The sequence below is a fragment of the Mastomys coucha genome, unplaced genomic scaffold (genome assembly GCF_008632895.1).
Source record: "Mastomys coucha isolate ucsf_1 unplaced genomic scaffold, UCSF_Mcou_1 pScaffold15, whole genome shotgun sequence".
Lineage (NCBI taxonomy): Eukaryota > Metazoa > Chordata > Mammalia > Rodentia > Muridae > Mastomys > Mastomys coucha.
This window is the reverse complement of record NW_022196897.1, coordinates 91,340,597-91,360,410: the sequence shown is the minus strand read 5'-3', so window position 1 is coordinate 91,360,410 and position 19,814 is coordinate 91,340,597. Positions and strand designations below refer to the sequence as shown.

Genomic DNA, 19,814 nt, shown 5'->3' with positions numbered 1-19,814 from the left:
CCGATCTCATTACGGGTGGTTGTGAGCCATGGTTGTGGTTGCTGGGATCTGAACCCAGGACCTTCAGAAGAGCAGGCAGTGCTCTTACCCGCTGAGCTATCTCGCCCACCCTCTGTTTTCTTTTTTCTTTTTTTTTTTAAAGATTTATTTATTATTATAAATAGGTACATTGTAGCTGTCTTCAGAAGCACCAGAAGAGGGTGTCAGATCTCATTGCAGGTGGTTGTGAGCTACCATGTGGTTGCTGGGATTTGAACTCACGACCTTTGAAAGAGCAGTTGGTGCTCTTACCCGCTGAGCCATCTCACAAAAGTCTACATTTTCTTCCTAATGTTTTTCTGTTTTTTATTTAACTTTCTCTTCAGTATTGCTGACTTTTTTATCTACTTTACTAATACTGTCCCCCAAGTTCTCAGCTTGTTTCCTTTTGCTGCTTCACTCATTTGCTCATTTGACTCCTCTATGGATCTTTGACTCTTTTTGAAAGTGGAATTCTGAAATCCTTTTCTGATGCTTAAGCCATCTCATGTTTTTCATCTCATATGCTGAGGAAATGAGGGCTTGTACAGGTTTATTGACTGTTTTCTCACTGTGTGTTTTCTGCATCTTTTGGAAAGATTATGTCCTCCAGGTTTTTTTCTGTTTCATGTGAATCTTCTTGGTGCATTGATCTGGGTTTATATTCCAACTACTATTTAGGACAAAAGCTGACTATAGTAACCAACAATTATTTGATGTTAGTCTATAGTAACAGGTACTTCAGTTATGTCCCTGCTAAGGTTCAGAGACACTGCAGATGGCATGGGGAAAGCAGAATTTATAATAGGTCGTTAGATTTGAAGGTATTAAGAAGTGAAATGAGATAGGAAAGAGGAAGGGAGGGCAAATACCAATTGAGAAGGGAAGTATGAATTACAGACCAAGCACACATGCTGCATAGTCACAAATACTTGTTAATCAAGACCAAGCTAAAACCAAATGACTGAACAACTGAAATACACATTTTTAAAAATTAATTAAATATAAAATATAGTGTCTGCCAGTATTTCTTCTAGACACACACAAACACACACACACACACACACACACACACACACACACACACACACACACACACAAATGGTTTCCCCAACAGTAACATTTGGTTTCATTTGGAGAGAAGGCATATAGTCTCAAGAATGGAAACTAGGTGGCTTAGTGTGTATTCACTCCCCAGAGGATCTTAAGAGTCACACTCAGGTTTCTGTAGTAGTTCTCAGCCTGGGCCCATGCCTGCCTGCTGAAGTCTTATCTGGTATGCCGAGGAGCAGAGTTGTCTGTGCCTGAGCTCTGATTGGCTGTGAAAGATGCTCCTATGTATGTGTGCTCATGTTTGCTGCTGAGTGTTCTCTTCCCAACTCCATCCTAGTTGTTTCCCTTCTAAATGCTGCACAGTCTTTGCCTGAGAAAACACCTCTGCCTACTCTGCTGGGTTTGTCATACTCCTAGGGCTTCATGATGTTATGGTAGAGGTGCTGTCTCCCGTGTCTTCTTCATTTCCATTCATCCCAGGGTAGTTGTGGAGATTCTCTGCATTGGGCTGCCATACAGCACTTCCACGAGTGTTTGTGCCCAGTACCATTCTACATGTCTATCTGCTCAGGTGTGCACATCTTGTGATCATTCACCTGCCACTCAGTCTCTCTCTGGCTACCAGTTTCTTACAGCACTCTGTCGGGAGGAAGGACAGTCCTTTCTTGTCAGCTACCACTTTTCCCCATACCCAGTATGGACCCACTGGGTGTGGCCAGATGCCCGTGGCTGCTTCCCTTGAAGGTTTCATCTCTGAGAGAATTTTGCTGATCTCTTTTCTTGTTTGTTTTATTTTTCAAGGCAGGATTACACTGGCTGTTCTGCAGCTCCCTCTATAGACCAGGCTGGCCTAGAATTCACAGAGATGCACCTGCCTCTGCCTCCCAAGTGCCAGGGTTAAAGACATGCACCACCAGCACCCAGAAAATTTTGTTAATTTCATCATGCTTGTGTCTGTGCTTCCTCCACACTTCTTATTCGACTTCATAATCCCTCTATGTATTTATAATGTTCTTTGACTTTCTCCTGTTAAGGACAGACTCTATTCTTTCCTACCCTGACTTTTATATGTGTGTACCCATGTGGAGGCCTGGGTTGATGTCTCTGTTGTTGTTAGCATTATTGTTGTTTACCGAGCTAAAAACTTAATTTAAGGCCTCATACTTGCTAGGCAAACATCTGTCACTGAGTGCCCAATACCATATGTTCTGATTCAGTTGTTTCCACTTTAATTTTTAATTACTGAACTGGAACTCACTGACTGGCTGGCTGGCCAATGAATATCATTCATATGTAGTCTCTGCCCTCCAGGACAGGGTTACAGATGCCTGCTGCTGTTTCTAGGCTTTTAGATGAATATTGGGAATCTCCACTCAGATTCTCATGCTTGCACAGCATTACTGAGCCCCTCTTATCCTAACTTATATACTTCAAGAGATCTCCCAAAGGCAAAACCACCATCTTACATGGGCATCAATTCTTTCATTTATTCATTATCCAAATTTTCCCCAGGGGTTTGCTGAAATACTGTATTATCTACAGTGACTTCCTGTTTTACTCTGCATGAAGTATTACTTCTTTTACTGCTTTCTTTTCTTGAAGACTTTTTTTTTTAAAAGAAGGAAATCGTGTATCCATTTCCCTGCTTATCTTGTGTCTATTTTGGTATGTGAGCTCAGGAAGAGAAAGAAATTTTTTGCTTTATTTGCATGTGGTGTATGTTCCATAAAATTAATTAGTGAGTAAATTAAATGATGACTTAAATTGCAATCATCGATACTACAATAAATAATAACTTCTTTTTACTTTATTATCAATGCTTAAATTTGTTTACTTCTATTTATAAGTGTATGCTTCCAATTTTAGAAATAAGAATCATGTCTGGTTTCTTTGCACGTCTTTGACCATAACAGTAATTTTATGTTCAGTGATTAAACTAACCAGTGATCTTTGGCCATAGGCATTACTTTGCAATTCCCTGTTTGAAAATAAAACAAACAAAATGCAGTTTCACTATTATAATTTAAGAGTAAAGAAGTAGTAGTCTAAAATGAATCATATCAATTATCAGAGATACTCTTTAATATAAATTGTTACCAAGCCTTATAAGTCCTAATCTACTCAGGGAATGTGAAAAGTGACAAGGATGTGAATACAGGAGTTAGGTACTTAGTAATACATAAGTGCTTCTTCACTCAGGCTTTAGAATATATAGGGTCCTTCCCATCTCACTAATGAGTTAGATTCTCTGTCATGGTGAACTTGCCCTCTCCCTGCTTGTCAGGACATGCTCAACCCTTGCCCTACAGATTGCTAGCCTACAATGACTTCTGGATTTCACTTCAGAATTGTAGGGCTCTGGTACCAGCCTCCAGCAATTCACAATAGCATATCAGATTCTTGTTAAAGTTAGTAGTTTATCCACAACAGTTCTGGTAGATATGTAAATGTGTCAATGTGCAGCAAATTTTTTCAGCAAGGTAACATAATTACAAAGGACAATGATAGACACAAACAATAACAACAAAAAAAACCCTAAAAACAGTGATAAATTTTCTGATTCTCAAATGAATAATAGGTTAGTAATAATGATATCTATATTATATGCAAATTCATAAACACTAATTGCCGATACTGTGTAGATTATTTTGAGAGCATAATAAAATCATGATTAGCCCAGTTCTAGAGAATGAGCTGAGGCTCTATGTGATTGGATTCTTGCTGTCTATTATACAGACGCTCAGAAACTAGACTTGATAGCAGTGGCTGACATATCTTACGTAGATGTCTATGGTGGAGCTGCTCCCGCTGTCATTATTTGTGTTCTGACACTCTAGAGATGGAGACAGAGTTGGACTGAGTTGTTTTCTTGCTCTGTTTTACTCCGCGACTTCCATCAGATTTCATTTTTTATCACAGTAAAAACTTACTTCTATTTTTCTTTCTATTCTAAAACTTCTTTCTACCCCACAGATGGTAAAGTTGAAGGAAGTTTATGAAAGGGCAATAAAAGTTGTCATGTGTAAAATTAAAGCAACATGTTCTTAGCATGAGAAATAAATGAGCTGCTTTCTCATGATAGGTTAATATAAAGATACAATTTAATTTTATGACAATGATATTTTTATAGATAAACACTGTTACAGTAACAGCATTTAGTATTCATTTTCAGAGGAAATTGCTATGTCTCAAAAGATTTCAGTGTTTCAGAAATCTGACTATATGCTAATGCTATGGATCTTGAATAGAAAACTTTGCAAAACGTTTTATCCTATAGGAATACATTTGTTTTGTTTTCCTTTTATTGAAAGATTGAAGTCTTTTTCATCAGTAATGAAAACTTTGCATCTACCTTATCAATAGTTATACTATCATATCTGATCTTAACATCTAAAAAAGTTAATACCAATTACTGCAAGAAAAGTTTCTAGTTTTATTTGTACATTTTAATGAATTGTTTGTGTTCTGTATGTAAACTGTCACAGCATGAAATCAATTTTCTGCCTTGATTCATCCAAAATCTGGTACTTCTGTCACACTAATATTATAATTAAAAACATTAATAGTGACGGCAACTTAAAAAGCATACCTTGCTTTTTGGTAATTTGGCGTATTTCTGTGAGTGCATGGGACTTCAAGAACCTTCAATCCACTAATAAATTTATTAACTCAAACTTAAAAGAAGTGAAAAGTCTCTCTTTCTTTCTCTCTCCCCATGGTCAGTCTGCTAAAATAGATTATTCATGCTTATTTGATTCAGGTAGGCTTTTGCAAGCTTCCCTACCAGGCCTGGGAATGTGGTACATTGAGGCCTTTTCAGAGGCTTCTGACATAGACCAAGCTTTTATTGCATGGTGTTTTATTATAGTCAAATCCTAGTCTCCACCCAGTTTGTAGGCACTCGGCTTATTCTTTTGAATCAGGAAAGGTTATCACCTACCTTAATCCATGCAGTAGCATGGATTAAGGACACCAGTGTGCCCCAGGATTCTCAAAGAGGATCCTGGAAACTTCTGGTTTCTTCTTTTTTGCTGTCTTTACTAAATTCTATTGGGCCTTAGGGGGATTTGCATCTGAAATGGGCAACCTGGTGTTTTTCTCAATGAAGACATCAGATCAAAGTTCAGTTAGTCAAGGCCTTTCTGAAACATTAAGAGGGCTTGGACTTACACAATAAAAAGATGAGCTCTCGCAGAGATTGCAGTAAAAACATTCTGAACTATAATCCGGATAAAGAATCAATTATAGGCCAAAGAACAGACCTTGTTTAAATTGCTTTAGACTAATAACTTTACATTTAAAAACCTTTATGTCGTATTTTTAAGAAACTTATTTTAATGTCATATAATTTATTTGTCAATACTTTTCATAATAAATGGAGAATTTATGCCCTAGGAATCATAAGTCTGCACATACTATTATTGCATTGAAAAGATTAGATTGAAGCCAACTAATACATGTCTTTCATTAATGAAAATAAATAGTACCTTATGGAGAGATGCACATTCATTTTATTTAGAAAATAAATGTCACACCCACAGACTCAATCTAGGAAAAAATGCTTCTATTAGACTTTAGAATGTTTTATTTCATGTGACTGTATAATTTGCTGTTTATAGGCATTTAATTTAGGAATATGAATCATTGAAATCTTAAATGCAAATAGCTATTGTCAAGCAAACATATGTTTAACTAAATTAAAAAATTGTCACTCTGTAAGATAAGTGCCTACTGTGGGTTCTCATGTTTCTGCAGAGATACTATTTGTATTGAACATCCCCAAGTTTGCCAGTTTCTTAGCACTCAGGAATGGTAAAGGACTCAGTAAAGATCAAATCAGAGCTTTTACCAGAAGCTGTTGCCAGGTGGAATTTGTTTAACTTTATATAGAAGAGTATAGGCTCAAAGGATGCATTCATTAAAATCAGCTTAGATTCCATTCAAAACAATAGTTAATAGACTTTTTACTGACATATGTAAATAAATTCAGTGTCAGTAGTTATTCGTTTCCTGAGAAAGATGGTTTCTTGGAGAGAATGTTAATAAAGACAGTCAACCCATGAAGCAACGATCACGCCAACTTTCCAGTTTCTCACATAATGTCCATCAATCCTCTCTCGTGCATGTGCCTTGATGCTGTCGGGACTCTGGGACACTTTATACAGTCAGGTTCATGTACATTTATAAGAAATGCTGTGTAGGTACACATCCTATGAGCATTTAGTTTTAATATAATGCTCAGCTTAACACATTTAAATACTTGATTTCTTTTGGGGCTTCCAACCAATGAATTAACTTGACTCAACTTCATTTAGTTCTTATCTCCTTATTTGATTTGTCATTAAAAATTGAGCTGCTATCCATGAATTAAGAATTATGTATATTAAATTTCTAACAGAAAAAGAGATGTACAGAATAGTTTTAAAATGAAAGAAGTATATGAATTATTATAAACTTAGGAATCATTAACAGAAAAAACCTTGAGAGTAGAAAATCTAATTCTTAACTGTACTTAGTTTGGCTAGTAAAGACAATTATATGGATCTTTAAGTTTAGTAAATATATTTATGTCAGTTTTTTGTCATTAGCACTAATGTACATAGATATGCCATTACTTTGCTAAATGTAGGACAAAGAAATTATAATGTAAAATAATGTTACTTTAATAACCTGCATGATTTTTCAGCAGGTTGGACCGGTCTCATCGTCACGATTTGGTCACTATTATGATGTATCAAAAAGGATTCCTCGGGAGCTACTAGAGAGTTCAAAATGGCACGGATTCTTCCTTCCAGAACACATACCTTCAGGTTTTAAAGGAGAATCCTGGTAAGTCAGTGTCGTATAACAGCAAATTCTGACTTCAGATATCAGTAGATTGCATTTTTACTTCAGTTTTGAAGAATTTATATGCAAAGGTATAGCCCAATAATGCTAGTTTTCTACAAGTATATAACAAATTATACAAGTATTTTTGTAAACTACCTATTGCTGTGGTTTATGATTTGATAGACGTGGATACCAAGCTAGTTTCAATTCCCTTGGATTTTACTTTCCAGGAAATGTGAAACAGTTCTAAATCAGAACTTCAACCCATAATGCAAATAAATATCGTAAAATTTTTTGACATAATTCCAGGTAAATGTGTAAAGCACTGCTGCTTGCTAATACCTTTTAGTGAATGATCTTTTAAAGAGTAAACAAGTATATGTCCTTACTTTTTTCTTTCCTTCCTTCCTTTTTCTTTCTTTGTTTCTTTCTTTCTTTGCTTCTTTCTTTCTTTTTTTTTAAAAAAACATTGAATCCAGGCTGAACTAAAACTATGTACCCAGTTGTGGCCTTGAAATTCCTGATTGTTGTAGCTCGACCTCTGACATGCTAGGGCTGCTGGTACATGCCACTACACCACTACGGCTGGCTTATGTGATACTGAAGCTGCAAGTTCAGGGCTTTGTGGGTGCATGGCTGCAAGGCAAGCACTCTTGACAGCCAAACTACATTTCTCACTTTATGTTTTTTTAATACTCCATTTATATTAAGACATTGTACTTTTAGTGTTACTATAAATAAAAGTCTATTTATAGTCTGTTACTACTTTTAAGTAAACAGATGATTTGGAGTTAGAATTTTACATTGATGGGTTCTTTAATATTAAAACAACCTAACATGTTTATAGTACCAAAAACTTTATTAGAGCAGAATTCTAAAAGTTACAGACTTGATATTAAATAATGTGTAAGATATTGAGAAAATTTACTTTCAGTTCCTATGGCACTAAGCTACTGAACAGAGTAGTAAGCAGTAAGCTACATTCTGTATTTTCTTAAGCACTTTCAAATTATTTTCAAAGTAAATTATTAAGAAAGTTTACAGATAAGAATTTATGAAATTAAATGACTTAAATGCATTCAGTCTCTGTTCTAGAAATAATACCTAAAAATTTAGTCAACACTATTGCCCTTAAATCATTTTCAGGATTTTTTCACTTTGTTGATGAGTTCCCTAGTCTATGGTTAGAGACATAAAGTGGCACATGGGTCCTAGTGTAGTTCTAGTGGCCATGCTAAAGACTGGCTGCTATGTTCGACACACTACTGCATGTTGTGCATTGATTACCTCCTGTTATTCTGTATTAGCAAATATTTGTGCTTTCCAGGAGATGCTGGCATACATAGATCTAGCAGGGTAGATCGAGTAATCAAATCAGGAATGGTATGTTGTATCTCTTTCTTTGTGCTTTGTTCCTTTTGAAGACTTTGGTGTTTTGTCATTTTCATTGTTTTGTTGAAATGAAAACATTGTTCTGATTCTGGCTTCATCCTTCTGTGCTCTCGGGATCTTCCCTTGAATTCAGTGAAGCTATTACCCTCATGCTAAAATTGGGAGCTACCACATATTTATCCATATTACTTTTGTTATTATTAATTTTAAATCATTATGTCAGAATTCTCAACTCTGACTGCCATTTGAACTAAATATGCACACACAAACACACATACACATATACACACACACAGCATGTGCACAAAAGTGATAATACCTACGTTCAAAGGTATTTCTTCTGAATCAGAATTATGTGTTGGCTATAATTCTATATTGTTTCATTCATGGAATGCTTAGCCATATAAATGTGAAATATGAGCTGGGGCAATAGTCTAGTTGTAGAGTACTTGCTTAGCATAAATTCAATCCCTATCATTACAAAATGAGCTAAAGCATGTATTAAGAGTAGTATAATTTAACAAAAAAAATACTTTTATCATTTAAAACATAGGTTTATTTCAAGGAATAAACATTTTATGACAGAAAATAAGGGGTTTTTAGTCATTCATTCAGGTAAAGGGAGGAAGTCAACTTTAGTTAAATGCTTTTTTCAGGAGGGGGACTGTTCATTTATTTGACCATAGCCTATTCATTCAATTCTACCAACAGCCCTCTGAGCTGAGTAGTGTCACAGTTTATGGGAACTTGAGGTCAGAGATGCTAGACAAATTTACTGTTGCAAATTATAAGTCACTAAGGCAGTGGTTCTCAATCTGTGGGGTCAAGTGACCTTTTCACAGAGGAGACATATCAGATATTCTGCATGTCATATATTTACATTAAGACTCATAACAGTACCAAAATGATAGTTATGAAGTAGCAACAAAAATAATCTTATGGTTTAAGGTCAGCACAGCATGAAGATCTGTATTAAAGGTCACAGCAACCACTGCACTGAGAGAACACCCAAGGCTGTGCTTGTAAAACCTCCATGTTGCAGGAAATGTGCAGCTCATCAAGCTGAGGGGCCAAAAAACTATACTTTGGTGAACTGTGAGGATGTAGTCAAATGGTCTTTAAAACGTGTAATTGCTGGAATGTTTTTTGAAGGCTAGCAGTTTTACACAGAATAGAAAAATTTATAGATTTTAATTACCAAGGCAGTTTTTCATTTCATAGTAGTTAACTGATAATTCATTTATTTCATATTAAACTTAAATGCTTAATTAAATGTAATTAAACTTTAAACATGTAATTAAATTAATTTTGAATATGAGTACTTTACCATGTGAGATTTATTTTAATTTATGAAAAGTGTATGCTCATTTCACTGACATGAACTTTACTGGTTCATTTATAAAACAATAAAGCCAAGTCTTACAGTTACCTATACTTTCCCTATAATTAAGACTAGAGGATATATACTTGTGGCTCACTGCCATATGTGAGATACAGTATATCATTTCATAATTTCTAAAGGCACTCTTGATAACATGTAAAGATTTTTTTATACCAAGAAAAGCTGAAGGTCATTTGAAATTTACAGTAATTTAAAATTACTGGTAAGTTTGTCTATAGTAAATGTTCATACATACACTCTAAATTTTCAAATTTGAGCCTAGGCATAATATCTTGACATGTATCTCAATATTGTTAAGAGCGCTTTGGAGAGCTCGTGCCTGCAATCTCAACACTAGGCAGGTGGGAAGAGGAGCATCAAGGCTAGTGTAGGAAACAGGTACTGTCTTAAAACCAAAAAAGGCAGCTTGGATAATTCATGGTGTCAAAAAGTGGTAAGATAACAAAAGCTCATTTTTAGACTAGTTGTATAATTGATTGGGCATTGTTTTGAGTTAACATTTGCCAACAGGTGTATTCAAACACAGCAAGTAGATTTTTTTTCCTACTGAAATATACTACTATTCCACAGTTAAGACGGGAGACAGTTGAACAACAAACCTAACATAAATCTAACCTGCTCCTCTCACTTGAATTCATTGCTTTTTTGTTCCTGTGATCAAATATGAAGCAACTTATGGAAGAAGGCATCTGCTTTGACTGTGGTTCCAGGGGGGTTAGAGTCCATCTTGGCAGGAGGAGTGGCAGCAATTGACAGGCCTGATGCCTGGAGCAAAAAGCTAAGAGCTCACATCTTCAACTGGAAGCACAAAGCAGAGAGTGAGCCGGAAGTGGCCAGAGTTTTTAATCCACAGGCCTGCCCCCAGTGACACAAATCCTCCAGCAAGACTCTACCCCTAAATTCTCCAAACAGTGCCACCACCTGGGACCCATGTGTTCAAATGCCAGCAATATGGGACAGTTCATTCAAACCACTGCACTGCTGAACCTTAGCATCCTACCCAAACTTGCATGTTTAGGCCCACACCCCAATATCTTATTATTTACAGATGGGGTCTTTGTTGTGGTTTGACTCTAGAATAGCCTTTCCTTAATCAAACCCCAGCTTATGGCACTGTTCTGAAGGCTACCTTTATGAAGCAGGGTCTGGCTGGTGGAGGTAAGTTATTAAGAGCAAGCCTCAGAGGTTAGAGCCCTGGTCCTGGTCCCTTGGTATACTTTTTGCCACACATTCCTGTCATCATGAACTTCACCATACCTTCTTACCACAATCTACTGAAACTGTGAAAGATTTGTGCTACTATAACAAAATACCTGAGGTTATCTGACAGATAAAAATCAGAAGTTTATTTTCTCGCAGATGTGTTAGCCAAAGGCTTCAAAATCAAAGTTCTGGCAGTTTTGTTGTGTAGTGACTGCTACCAGGTGCTGAGTCTCTTTCATGCCTGCACCAAGATTACTGGGTATTTGCAAGCAAGGTTGAAGATTTGTTAGTGGAGTCACAAACAAACAAACAAGCAAAAACCAAATAGCAGAAAAGCTTAAAATGAAAACTAGGGAACAAAATGATAGTCTATAAACTGTGAAACAAAGAAAAAGACCTGACAACAACTGCTATTGATACATGAGAAGAAAGAAGAAAGATGGGAACGTTGGGGAACAAAGAAGACACTGTCCAATTATCCACACTATTGAGGAAAGATTCTAAGCTGTGGCTTTTATATAGTTGAAATGCATAGATAATAAAAGCAAAAATAAAAAAAATAATAATAAAAAATAAAAAAATAAATGCTGCTTTAGAAATACACACACTCACATCAGAGTGTATACTTTTCAACTGTCAAGTATTTAAAATAACACCCTATGCTAGCTATGATATGGAAATACAGCCAATCATATGAATTGTGAGGGTAAAAGTTATTGAAGCAATCTTAGGAAAAGTTAACAAAAGTTAAATTATCTACTATCTTTTTACTGTTATTCTATTTCTGTAAATTTATCACAAATAATGACATGTTCTTAAAGATAGGTATGAATGAATGAATTACATCTTAAAATTGCTACAAAAAGAAAAAAAGAACCCACTGAGATCATTAGCCACCATGATAAAAAGAAGTCTTAACTGGATGACAGTGTTGAAGCTTTATTGGATTTAGGTACAAATGTAAGGAAAGAATTGACTAAGAACATCAAATATGAGAAAATTCAAGTTGCTTTGATGCAGTTACAAATAGAGCACAATCTGGTAGAAGAGGTAAATTAGAGGGTTTCTTATTGGGAGAAGAGATGATACGTTTATTTATATAGGACAGGTAGAAGGGGGACGTTAATGATGTGCAGAAGAAGAGAGCATTGTTAGAGTAGAGCCTGAAAGAGTAAGGTGTGTACACAGCTCAGGAGAGGAATTTGAGATGGTTCTTGTGACAGCATGCTGAAGACTATGTGTGGTACAAATGGTGATAGGGGGGCCTTTTGCCTATGGGTCTATTACAACAAAAATATCACACACTGTGTACCATGAACGAAGAGGTCTACTCATCATGCTGAGGATCTGCAAGTCCAAACTTGGGTTCTGGCAAGATTGAGTTTTGTGAAGACTTTCTACATAGACAGATGCCAGGATTTCAATCAGTTTACATGGCAGAGGGGGCACACAGACTCCTATAGGTCTCTTTTATAAGGTTACTAACCCCATTCATGAGGCCTCAACCCTCATGATCTAGTCACCTTCTAAAGTTCCCACCTCTTATCAAAGTCAAAATACTAATCTGGAAGGATGGGAATATCCAAACTACAGCAGGCAAATATATAAATATAGCAATGAGCATGTCTTCTGGATACTTTTATAGTACTAGGTGTATTTTGATTGTTTCTGTTTCCAGGTTATGAGTATGATGAAAAAGAGATGCTTTTTCAGTTTGAATAAAAACAAAGAAGAGAAGTCAGGCAGTGGTGGTGCACACGTTTAGTCCCAGCACTTGGGAGACAGAGGCAGGTGGATTTCTGAGTTTGAGGCCAGCCTGGTCTACAGAGTGAGTTCCAGGACAGCCAGGGCTACACAGAGAAACCCTGTCTCAGAAAAAAAAAAATGGAGAAGAGGTGCAACTGTCATCTAGGAGAGGGTATTTAGTGAGACTGCCAAGTAACTCTAATACCCTCTTGGAATTTATAATTACAAATTTTAAGTCAGACTAGTCCAGTGAGTGGACCTTTCTCTGACCATTTTCAGCTCCATTGGGGCAGATCCCTAGCAAGTTGGATCAACCAGAATAGTCTTGCTTAGAAACTTTGCTACAACAAAGAAAGGGATAGATTAAATGAAAATATGGGATGACATTGGAACAAGATAGCTAATTAAGTTGTGCTAACCAACAGGAGTCTAGCATAGCTGTCCTCTGAGAGATTCTACCATAGCTGGTTGAGATAGATGAAGATACAGCCAACTGATGTCGGGGACCCCCATAGAAGAGTTAGGGGAGAGAGCTGAAGGGGATGGTAACCCCATAGGAAGACCAACAGTTTCAACTAACCCCTTGGAGCTCCTAGATACCAAGCCACTAACTGAAGAGCATACATTGGCTGGTGTGAGACACCCGCACACCCCACACCCCACACCCCAGCACATAAGTAGCAGAGGACTGCCTTGTCTGGCCTCAGTTGGAGAGAATGTGCCTAATCCTGTACAGACTTGAGGCCCCAGGGAAGGGGGATGGGAGGGGCAAGCACCCTCTCAGAGGCAAATGGGAGGGAGAATGGGATGAACAACTGTGGGGGGGACTGAGAATGTAAACATAAATAAAACAATTTTTAAAAAGATGATACCAAGTATAACACAATAAGCTAAAGCTGACCACAGTCTAGGATGGCCTAGACAGATCAAAAGTAGCTGGAAAGGAGAGTGCATGAACCTGAAATTTTAGAAGGGTAAGTGATAATGACACTGTGGTGTATGATGGTGAATGCCCATGCCATAGAATGATGTCTGTACATCTCCATGTTCTTAGGTCTTCCCAGCTGTAGTCCAGGGGTCTCTCTTGGTCATGGATCTCCCTCACACTCTTGAATACATTCTTAGTCTCTGTGTCTTTCTCTTTAGTTGGGCTTCCATAGTCCACTCAAAATCCAGTGTTAGGTGAGAGCATCAGAGAAGAAAAATTATTAAATGACAGCCTTCAGGGTAATCCTAATGAAAATTTTAACTTGAAAATTACTTGTGAAAAGACTTCACAATCTCTGGAATCACATGCAAATTATATGCTAATAAGCCTCTAGCTGAGCAAAGAATTTTACACAATTAGTTGAGATGTGTATTGTGCCTGTTGCCTCTTTTTTTTCTATTGCCTCTTAAAAGTTTTTCTTACTACTTGTCATAGTTGAATCTTTATAATATATATGCAAATAGAACTTTGATAAGATAAATTTTATTGGCTTTCAAAATAATGTCAAAAAGTGCTTCATCTTTATTTTAATTGTAAATTATAGATGATAATTTTTTTTTTGAGAATGGCAATTCTTAATTTTCTAAGGCTTTGTGGTTTTTTTTTCTCAAATATTTCTATCAGGTTGTTAAATATTTAAGTGACCAGAGGGTAGTTTTTTAGGGGTTTTTTTTTAGTATGGAATAAAGTTTATTTAGGGCATGGGGAGGAGAATTGAAGAGGGATAGAGATAGAGAAAGGCAGGGGGACAGTGAGGGAGAGAAGCAGAGTGGAGCAAAGGGAGGAGAGGAAAGGAGAGGAGAGGTCAGCTAGGAACAGGTAGAGAGAGGGTAGAGAGGAATAGGGAGAGATGGAACAGAGAGAGTAAAGCAGTAAGAGCCAGAGTTTCTTATTTTTAAAATCCAAGCAAATTAAAGGAAAAAATCATTCTTGAACTATATCATTTTAAAGTCTCTGTAGACAAGAGAGATATAAAAAATGTAAAGAAGTTGTCTGTGTCATACTTTGATCTGTATTGTTGACACAGGTGGAGCCAGAGCTAGTTCTCAGGTTTTGGCATCTTCCTGCTATATGATAGTAGTGTTCAGTTATCAATTTGTAAACCCACTGTTTAGTATGAAAGCTTCCCTTATTTTATCACACTGCAAGTTAAGTATGACCGAGGCACATTGGTGAAGATATCATGGGTACAGCTAAGAATTCTCCTTGTAACTGCACCCTGGAGTGCTTCATTTAATGTGTTGAATGGAACCATATTCAAAATTCCTGTTAACCACAGTAGTGTGTGTCAACCAAAGACTGTTTGCACATCTCATTCAGAGACCTAACATCGTGAAATTGAATGAGCAAATGATTACACTTTTAAACTGTTTTCAAGGGGTTTTGTTTGTTTTTGTTTGTCTTGAGACATGCTCTCATTCTGTACCCCAGGCTAGCTTGAAACTCACTATATAGACTAGACTGGCCTCAAACACAACAGGGGTCAGCCTGCCTCAGCCTCCCAAGTGCTGGAGTTAAAGTAATGCACGACCATGCCCAGCAAATATTTTCATTTTTACATGTCATTTCTATCATTTAATGATATATAACCTTGGACAAGTCATGTACCCTATAATGAGTCTTAATTTTCCCCACTACAAAGTAAGGGTGATGCCTGAACTGATTTCACAAGGTCATTGTGTTCATCTAATGCTATGCCACCAGAGTCTCTTCAGTGTTTACTATGTACCATGCAGTTCAGCAACTGGTGTAACAAAAATCAGATAGGGTCTTAAACAGTCTACCAAGAGTTTGCCTTCTGTCTGTAAATTCTTCACATATCAACTACTTATTGTGACTCTGTATACAATTTTATTTTTCTAATTTATCTTTTTATAGACTAAAAAAAAAATCTTTTTAAAGACAAAAATTTACCTTTCTCCCATTGCCCAAGCTTGTTTTTTTCTTTGTGAAACTAAAGATAATTTTAAGTACTTGGTATTTTAAGGTTCAGAATTAGTTCCAGAGCTCGAGAAATGGCTGAATGGTTAGGAGCACTTGCTGCTCTTCCAGAGGAACAGAATTTGATCCCAATACCTCCATGGTGCCTCATGTCATTTATAACTTCCAGGTATTATAAATTCCAGGGAATCTAATGCTCATATGCAGGCAAGACAGTTACAAATGTAAAATAAAAATAAATCTTAGAAATTAGTCTAACAAACTTAGCATGTCTATATATTGTAGTAGCTTCAAGCAGTTAGAACAAAATGTAGCTCATGTTAATATAGATATTGTTGAAAGTTACAAGAGTAAAGCAGAATAATAAGTATGATTCAAAATGAGCTCCCTTCAGAGCAGCCTTTAAATATTTGAAATAGAATGTAAATGTTTGGAAACAAGGGCTGGGGATATTGCTCAGGAGTAAGGTTATCCTCTGAGCTTCACACACTAGTTGTGACACACACATCTGAACCACTTAAACATAACCACCTAGACATATGAATTTAAAAATAAATAGATGAACAAAATGTTTGGAAACAATAATAACAAAGCTAGGGTCACGTTTATAGATGAATTTTCTTCTCAGTTCCTATCAGTAGATACGTGAGCTCATGCTCTTTCTCTCACACATACACACACATAGCATAAGATTTCTCAACATTGAAGAATCAATAATAAAACCAAAATTTACTATGGAAATAGGAGATACTTATTTTATCAATATCTATATGTTCTATAAATATTGAACAGCAATGTGTAGTAACTAATACTGCTTAGTATTTTAAGAAAGCACAATCCCCCTTTTAAATGGTTTTATTTTATTCATCCAGAAGTTAATACTAGTTATTGCAATGCACAAACATTTATTTGTAAGTTTTGTTTGCAAAATCTTGAGTTTCTAAGTAATTTAAGAAATTTATTACTTAAAAAGTTCTATATGTATTGGCTAGTGAATTATTTTATGTCGATGCTAAATATAAGGAAGTGATTAAGATGTGTTGGGTTTATGCTTGCTTTTGCTTTCATTCTCTAAAATGAAAAACTAAATAAGATAGAGAAAATCTAAAGAATAAGGAGAAAATGAGAAAAGTGGGAGGAAAGGAGCAAGGGAGGGAGGAGGGAAGTAGAGAGAGAAGTGAGAAGAGCATGAAAGAGAGAGAGCTTAATACCTCAGATTTGTATGGACACAAATGATTCAGTGGCAAAGAAAGCTGACTTTGAAAACAGGCAAAGCGCCGGGCAGTGGTGGCACACCTTTAATCCCAGCACTTGGGAGGCAGAGGCAGGCGGATTTCTGAGTTCGAGGCCAGCCTGGTCTACAGAGTGAGTCCAGGACAGCCAGGACTATACAGAGAAACCCTGTCTCCAAAAACAAACAAACAAACAAAAAAAAAAAAAAAACAGGCAAAGGACCTGAGTAGATACTATTCTAAAACAGGCATACAAGTAGACAACAGATCTATGGAAGAAAAAAACCTTCAAATACCATTATTCACTAAAGAAATATATATTAAAACCTCTAGGAGATGTTGCCTACAACTGTCATAATGACTGTTATTAACGTGGTAATGGGTAAGTATTGCTGCAGATGTAGAGAAAGAGAAGTCTTTGTACACTGTTGATAAATGTTGAAAACAGTATGGCAGTTCACTACAAAATTCAAAGTACAGGGATTGTATCTAATAGTGCTACTCATGCAGTTATTTCTAAGGAAGTGAATTCTGTGTACTGAAGGAATAGCTGTATTCCTCTTCATTACAGCAGGGATACAGAATCAACCTTGATTATCAACAGATAAGTGAAGAAAATATGATATACACACAAGCATGTAGCAGAGTACTACGTTACCTTAAGGAAGAATCCTGTATTCTGTAGTACAGTTGAAAGTGGAGAACATTTAAATGCATTGTTAATGCATTAGGAGGGTATACATATGTTTTCTTTCAAACAATAGTGAAATTAATCATATTAGTAGCTGCAATGTATTTCATAATTTGGGATCTCAGAGCAGATCAACCACCCGCCCTGTATAAAGCAGTTGTCCCACACGGGAATTGCATAGACTGCATTCACAATGTAATATAATACTTTGTGCTGAAAATAGAGCTAGCCAGAATAAATAAGTGCCAAGGCAGGACACTCTCAGAGAATTGCCTTTACATAGTGCTTTTTATGGATGTGTCCTCATGTAAAAGTAGAAAACTATGCCCATGTAACATGTGTTGTCCTTGAAACACAGCAGTAACATATGAAACATACCGATGCAGTGAGGCCCTTTGTCTCCTGGAGTCACATTTGTTTTCTAAAGAAAATCTTTCCTTGTGTTAGCTCTGTTTCTGCAAGTAGGGATTTAGAGTCAGTAGCAACCATTCAGGAGTGTTCACATGTACAGATATATACACGTATGTTTGCTGAATCAACTTCTGTTGATATTGCAGACTAAGCAAATTGCTGCTGCACTTCTTAGCTTCACTCATGAAGGAGGCTTCCTTCTTTCTAACTTTTCCCTGGAGTATCTTGTGACATTTATAAGGGATATTTCTCAAGTTCTTTTTAGTCCCAAGTGGATCTTAAAAATTCATTTTACTGTTTTCAAAGTAAGAAACAATGCTAGCAAGAAAAAAAAATCTAGGATGTCTTCTTAAACCCATGCATTTATTTTTGTATCATCTTTTAACAAAGAAAGTGGCTAAATTTAGTAGGAATTATGCTATGTTTGCCTTCATGCACCTAAAAATCCAAATGATTAAGTTAATGTTATTTTAGCAGTTTGTTGTAAAAAAATTAAAACTTTGATGGAAGATGAGCGCAGGTGATCAGGACATTGATTTGGGAGTATGGGTATAGCAGTTCATTAACTATGTGTTAATTATGTATGATTACTCCTGAAAAGCTACGTGGCTTCATCTTTTAGGTTACTTCATTAAATCATTAATTTTCTTGGAGGTAACTAAGCCTGACATAATTAAGTCATCTCAGTCTCCACAGATTTTTACCCTTCATAATGTCAAAAACTAAGCAATTTACTATATGATATGACTTACTTCCTTTTTTTACATGACTTCATATTTTAAATTGTCAAACAATTTGATGTATTTTTATATTTAAACATTCTAATAAATCCATATCTGTTTACTTAATGTAGAATAGATATTTTAATTCCTGTGTACTAGGCCCATTCATGTGTTTGAACCACTTCTTACCAACAGTTTTTTGTCCTGTGGCTACATGAAGCTGCTTCAGTTCATTCAGAACAGCATTTATACTGAAGGATTTGATGGAGCTAATCCCCAGGTATGAGTATTTCCAAAGCCTTCTTAGTCATGTATAAAATGTTGTTTTCAAATCTCTGGGGTAGGCTGAAGAGCCTGAGAAAAATCAATAATGTGCAACCTCTTTTCACAGACGGTGTAAATGAGTAGAAAGTATTCAGATGTATTTAGAGTTTTTACTAGATTCTCAGGATGCACACAAAATAATCACATGCTTTTTCAATGCTAATTGTACTTAAATATCTAGTTTTAGCTTCTGAGATTAGTAAGTAGTTATATTTTTTAAATTACTTCTCATACTAGAAGGTTCACATTTTTTATTTAATTCAGATGTTCATATTTCCGTCATTAAGACCTTAATTCTAAATTGCCTTATGTGTAAGAATTATCACAATATTTTATGCTTTGTTACATTACATTCTGAATTGTTTTATTGAATAAAAGATATATTTTTATTATATTTTATAGCACAACTTTTCTCTGTGCCTCTAATTTTATACTTTCTCCAAATTATCTATACTGAAAATGTTTTTGTTAATTTAATTGAAACAAATGAAGAAATGCTATTGTTAAACATTCACCTTCCAAAGATTCTCAGTGATATTAATTATATTTGACATTAAAAGATGTATATTATTTTATTATTAGTGTATCATTTAAGGTTATTTTTAACAAATATATCTTTACTGCACAGTTATTTTAATGAAGACAAAGAAGCTAGAAACTAATTTTTATCATCTTTACAATTGCTGTTAATTCATAGATTTCTATTTTTTAATCAATTTACTTGCTATATTTAATAATTTCTTCATGGCAAAATAAATAATTTGTAAATTGATTTTGATTGCCAGTTTAACAACAGGCTGAAGTATTTATGTGTATCTGGAAAGTATTTAGAGATGTCCTTTAATATTTTCCATAGTATTTG

The 19,814-nt window shown here is 35.7% G+C and overlaps 1 protein-coding gene across 4 annotated transcripts in view; it reads left to right on the top strand.

The window, feature by feature from the left end:
- Elp4 (elongator acetyltransferase complex subunit 4) overlaps positions 1-19,814 on the top strand; it is a 203,089-nt gene that overhangs the window by 45,226 nt on the left and 138,049 nt on the right. For 3 of the 4 annotated variants that reach the window (XM_031371262.1, XM_031371264.1, XM_031371265.1), the window contains exons 5-6: positions 6,758-6,900; positions 18,824-18,908. In XM_031371262.1, coding sequence (XP_031227122.1) covers positions 6,758-6,900; positions 18,824-18,908 — 228 coding nt within the window. The remainder of the gene's footprint in view (positions 1-6,757; positions 6,901-18,823; positions 18,909-19,814) is intronic. The other variant, XM_031371263.1, reaches the window with a different exon arrangement.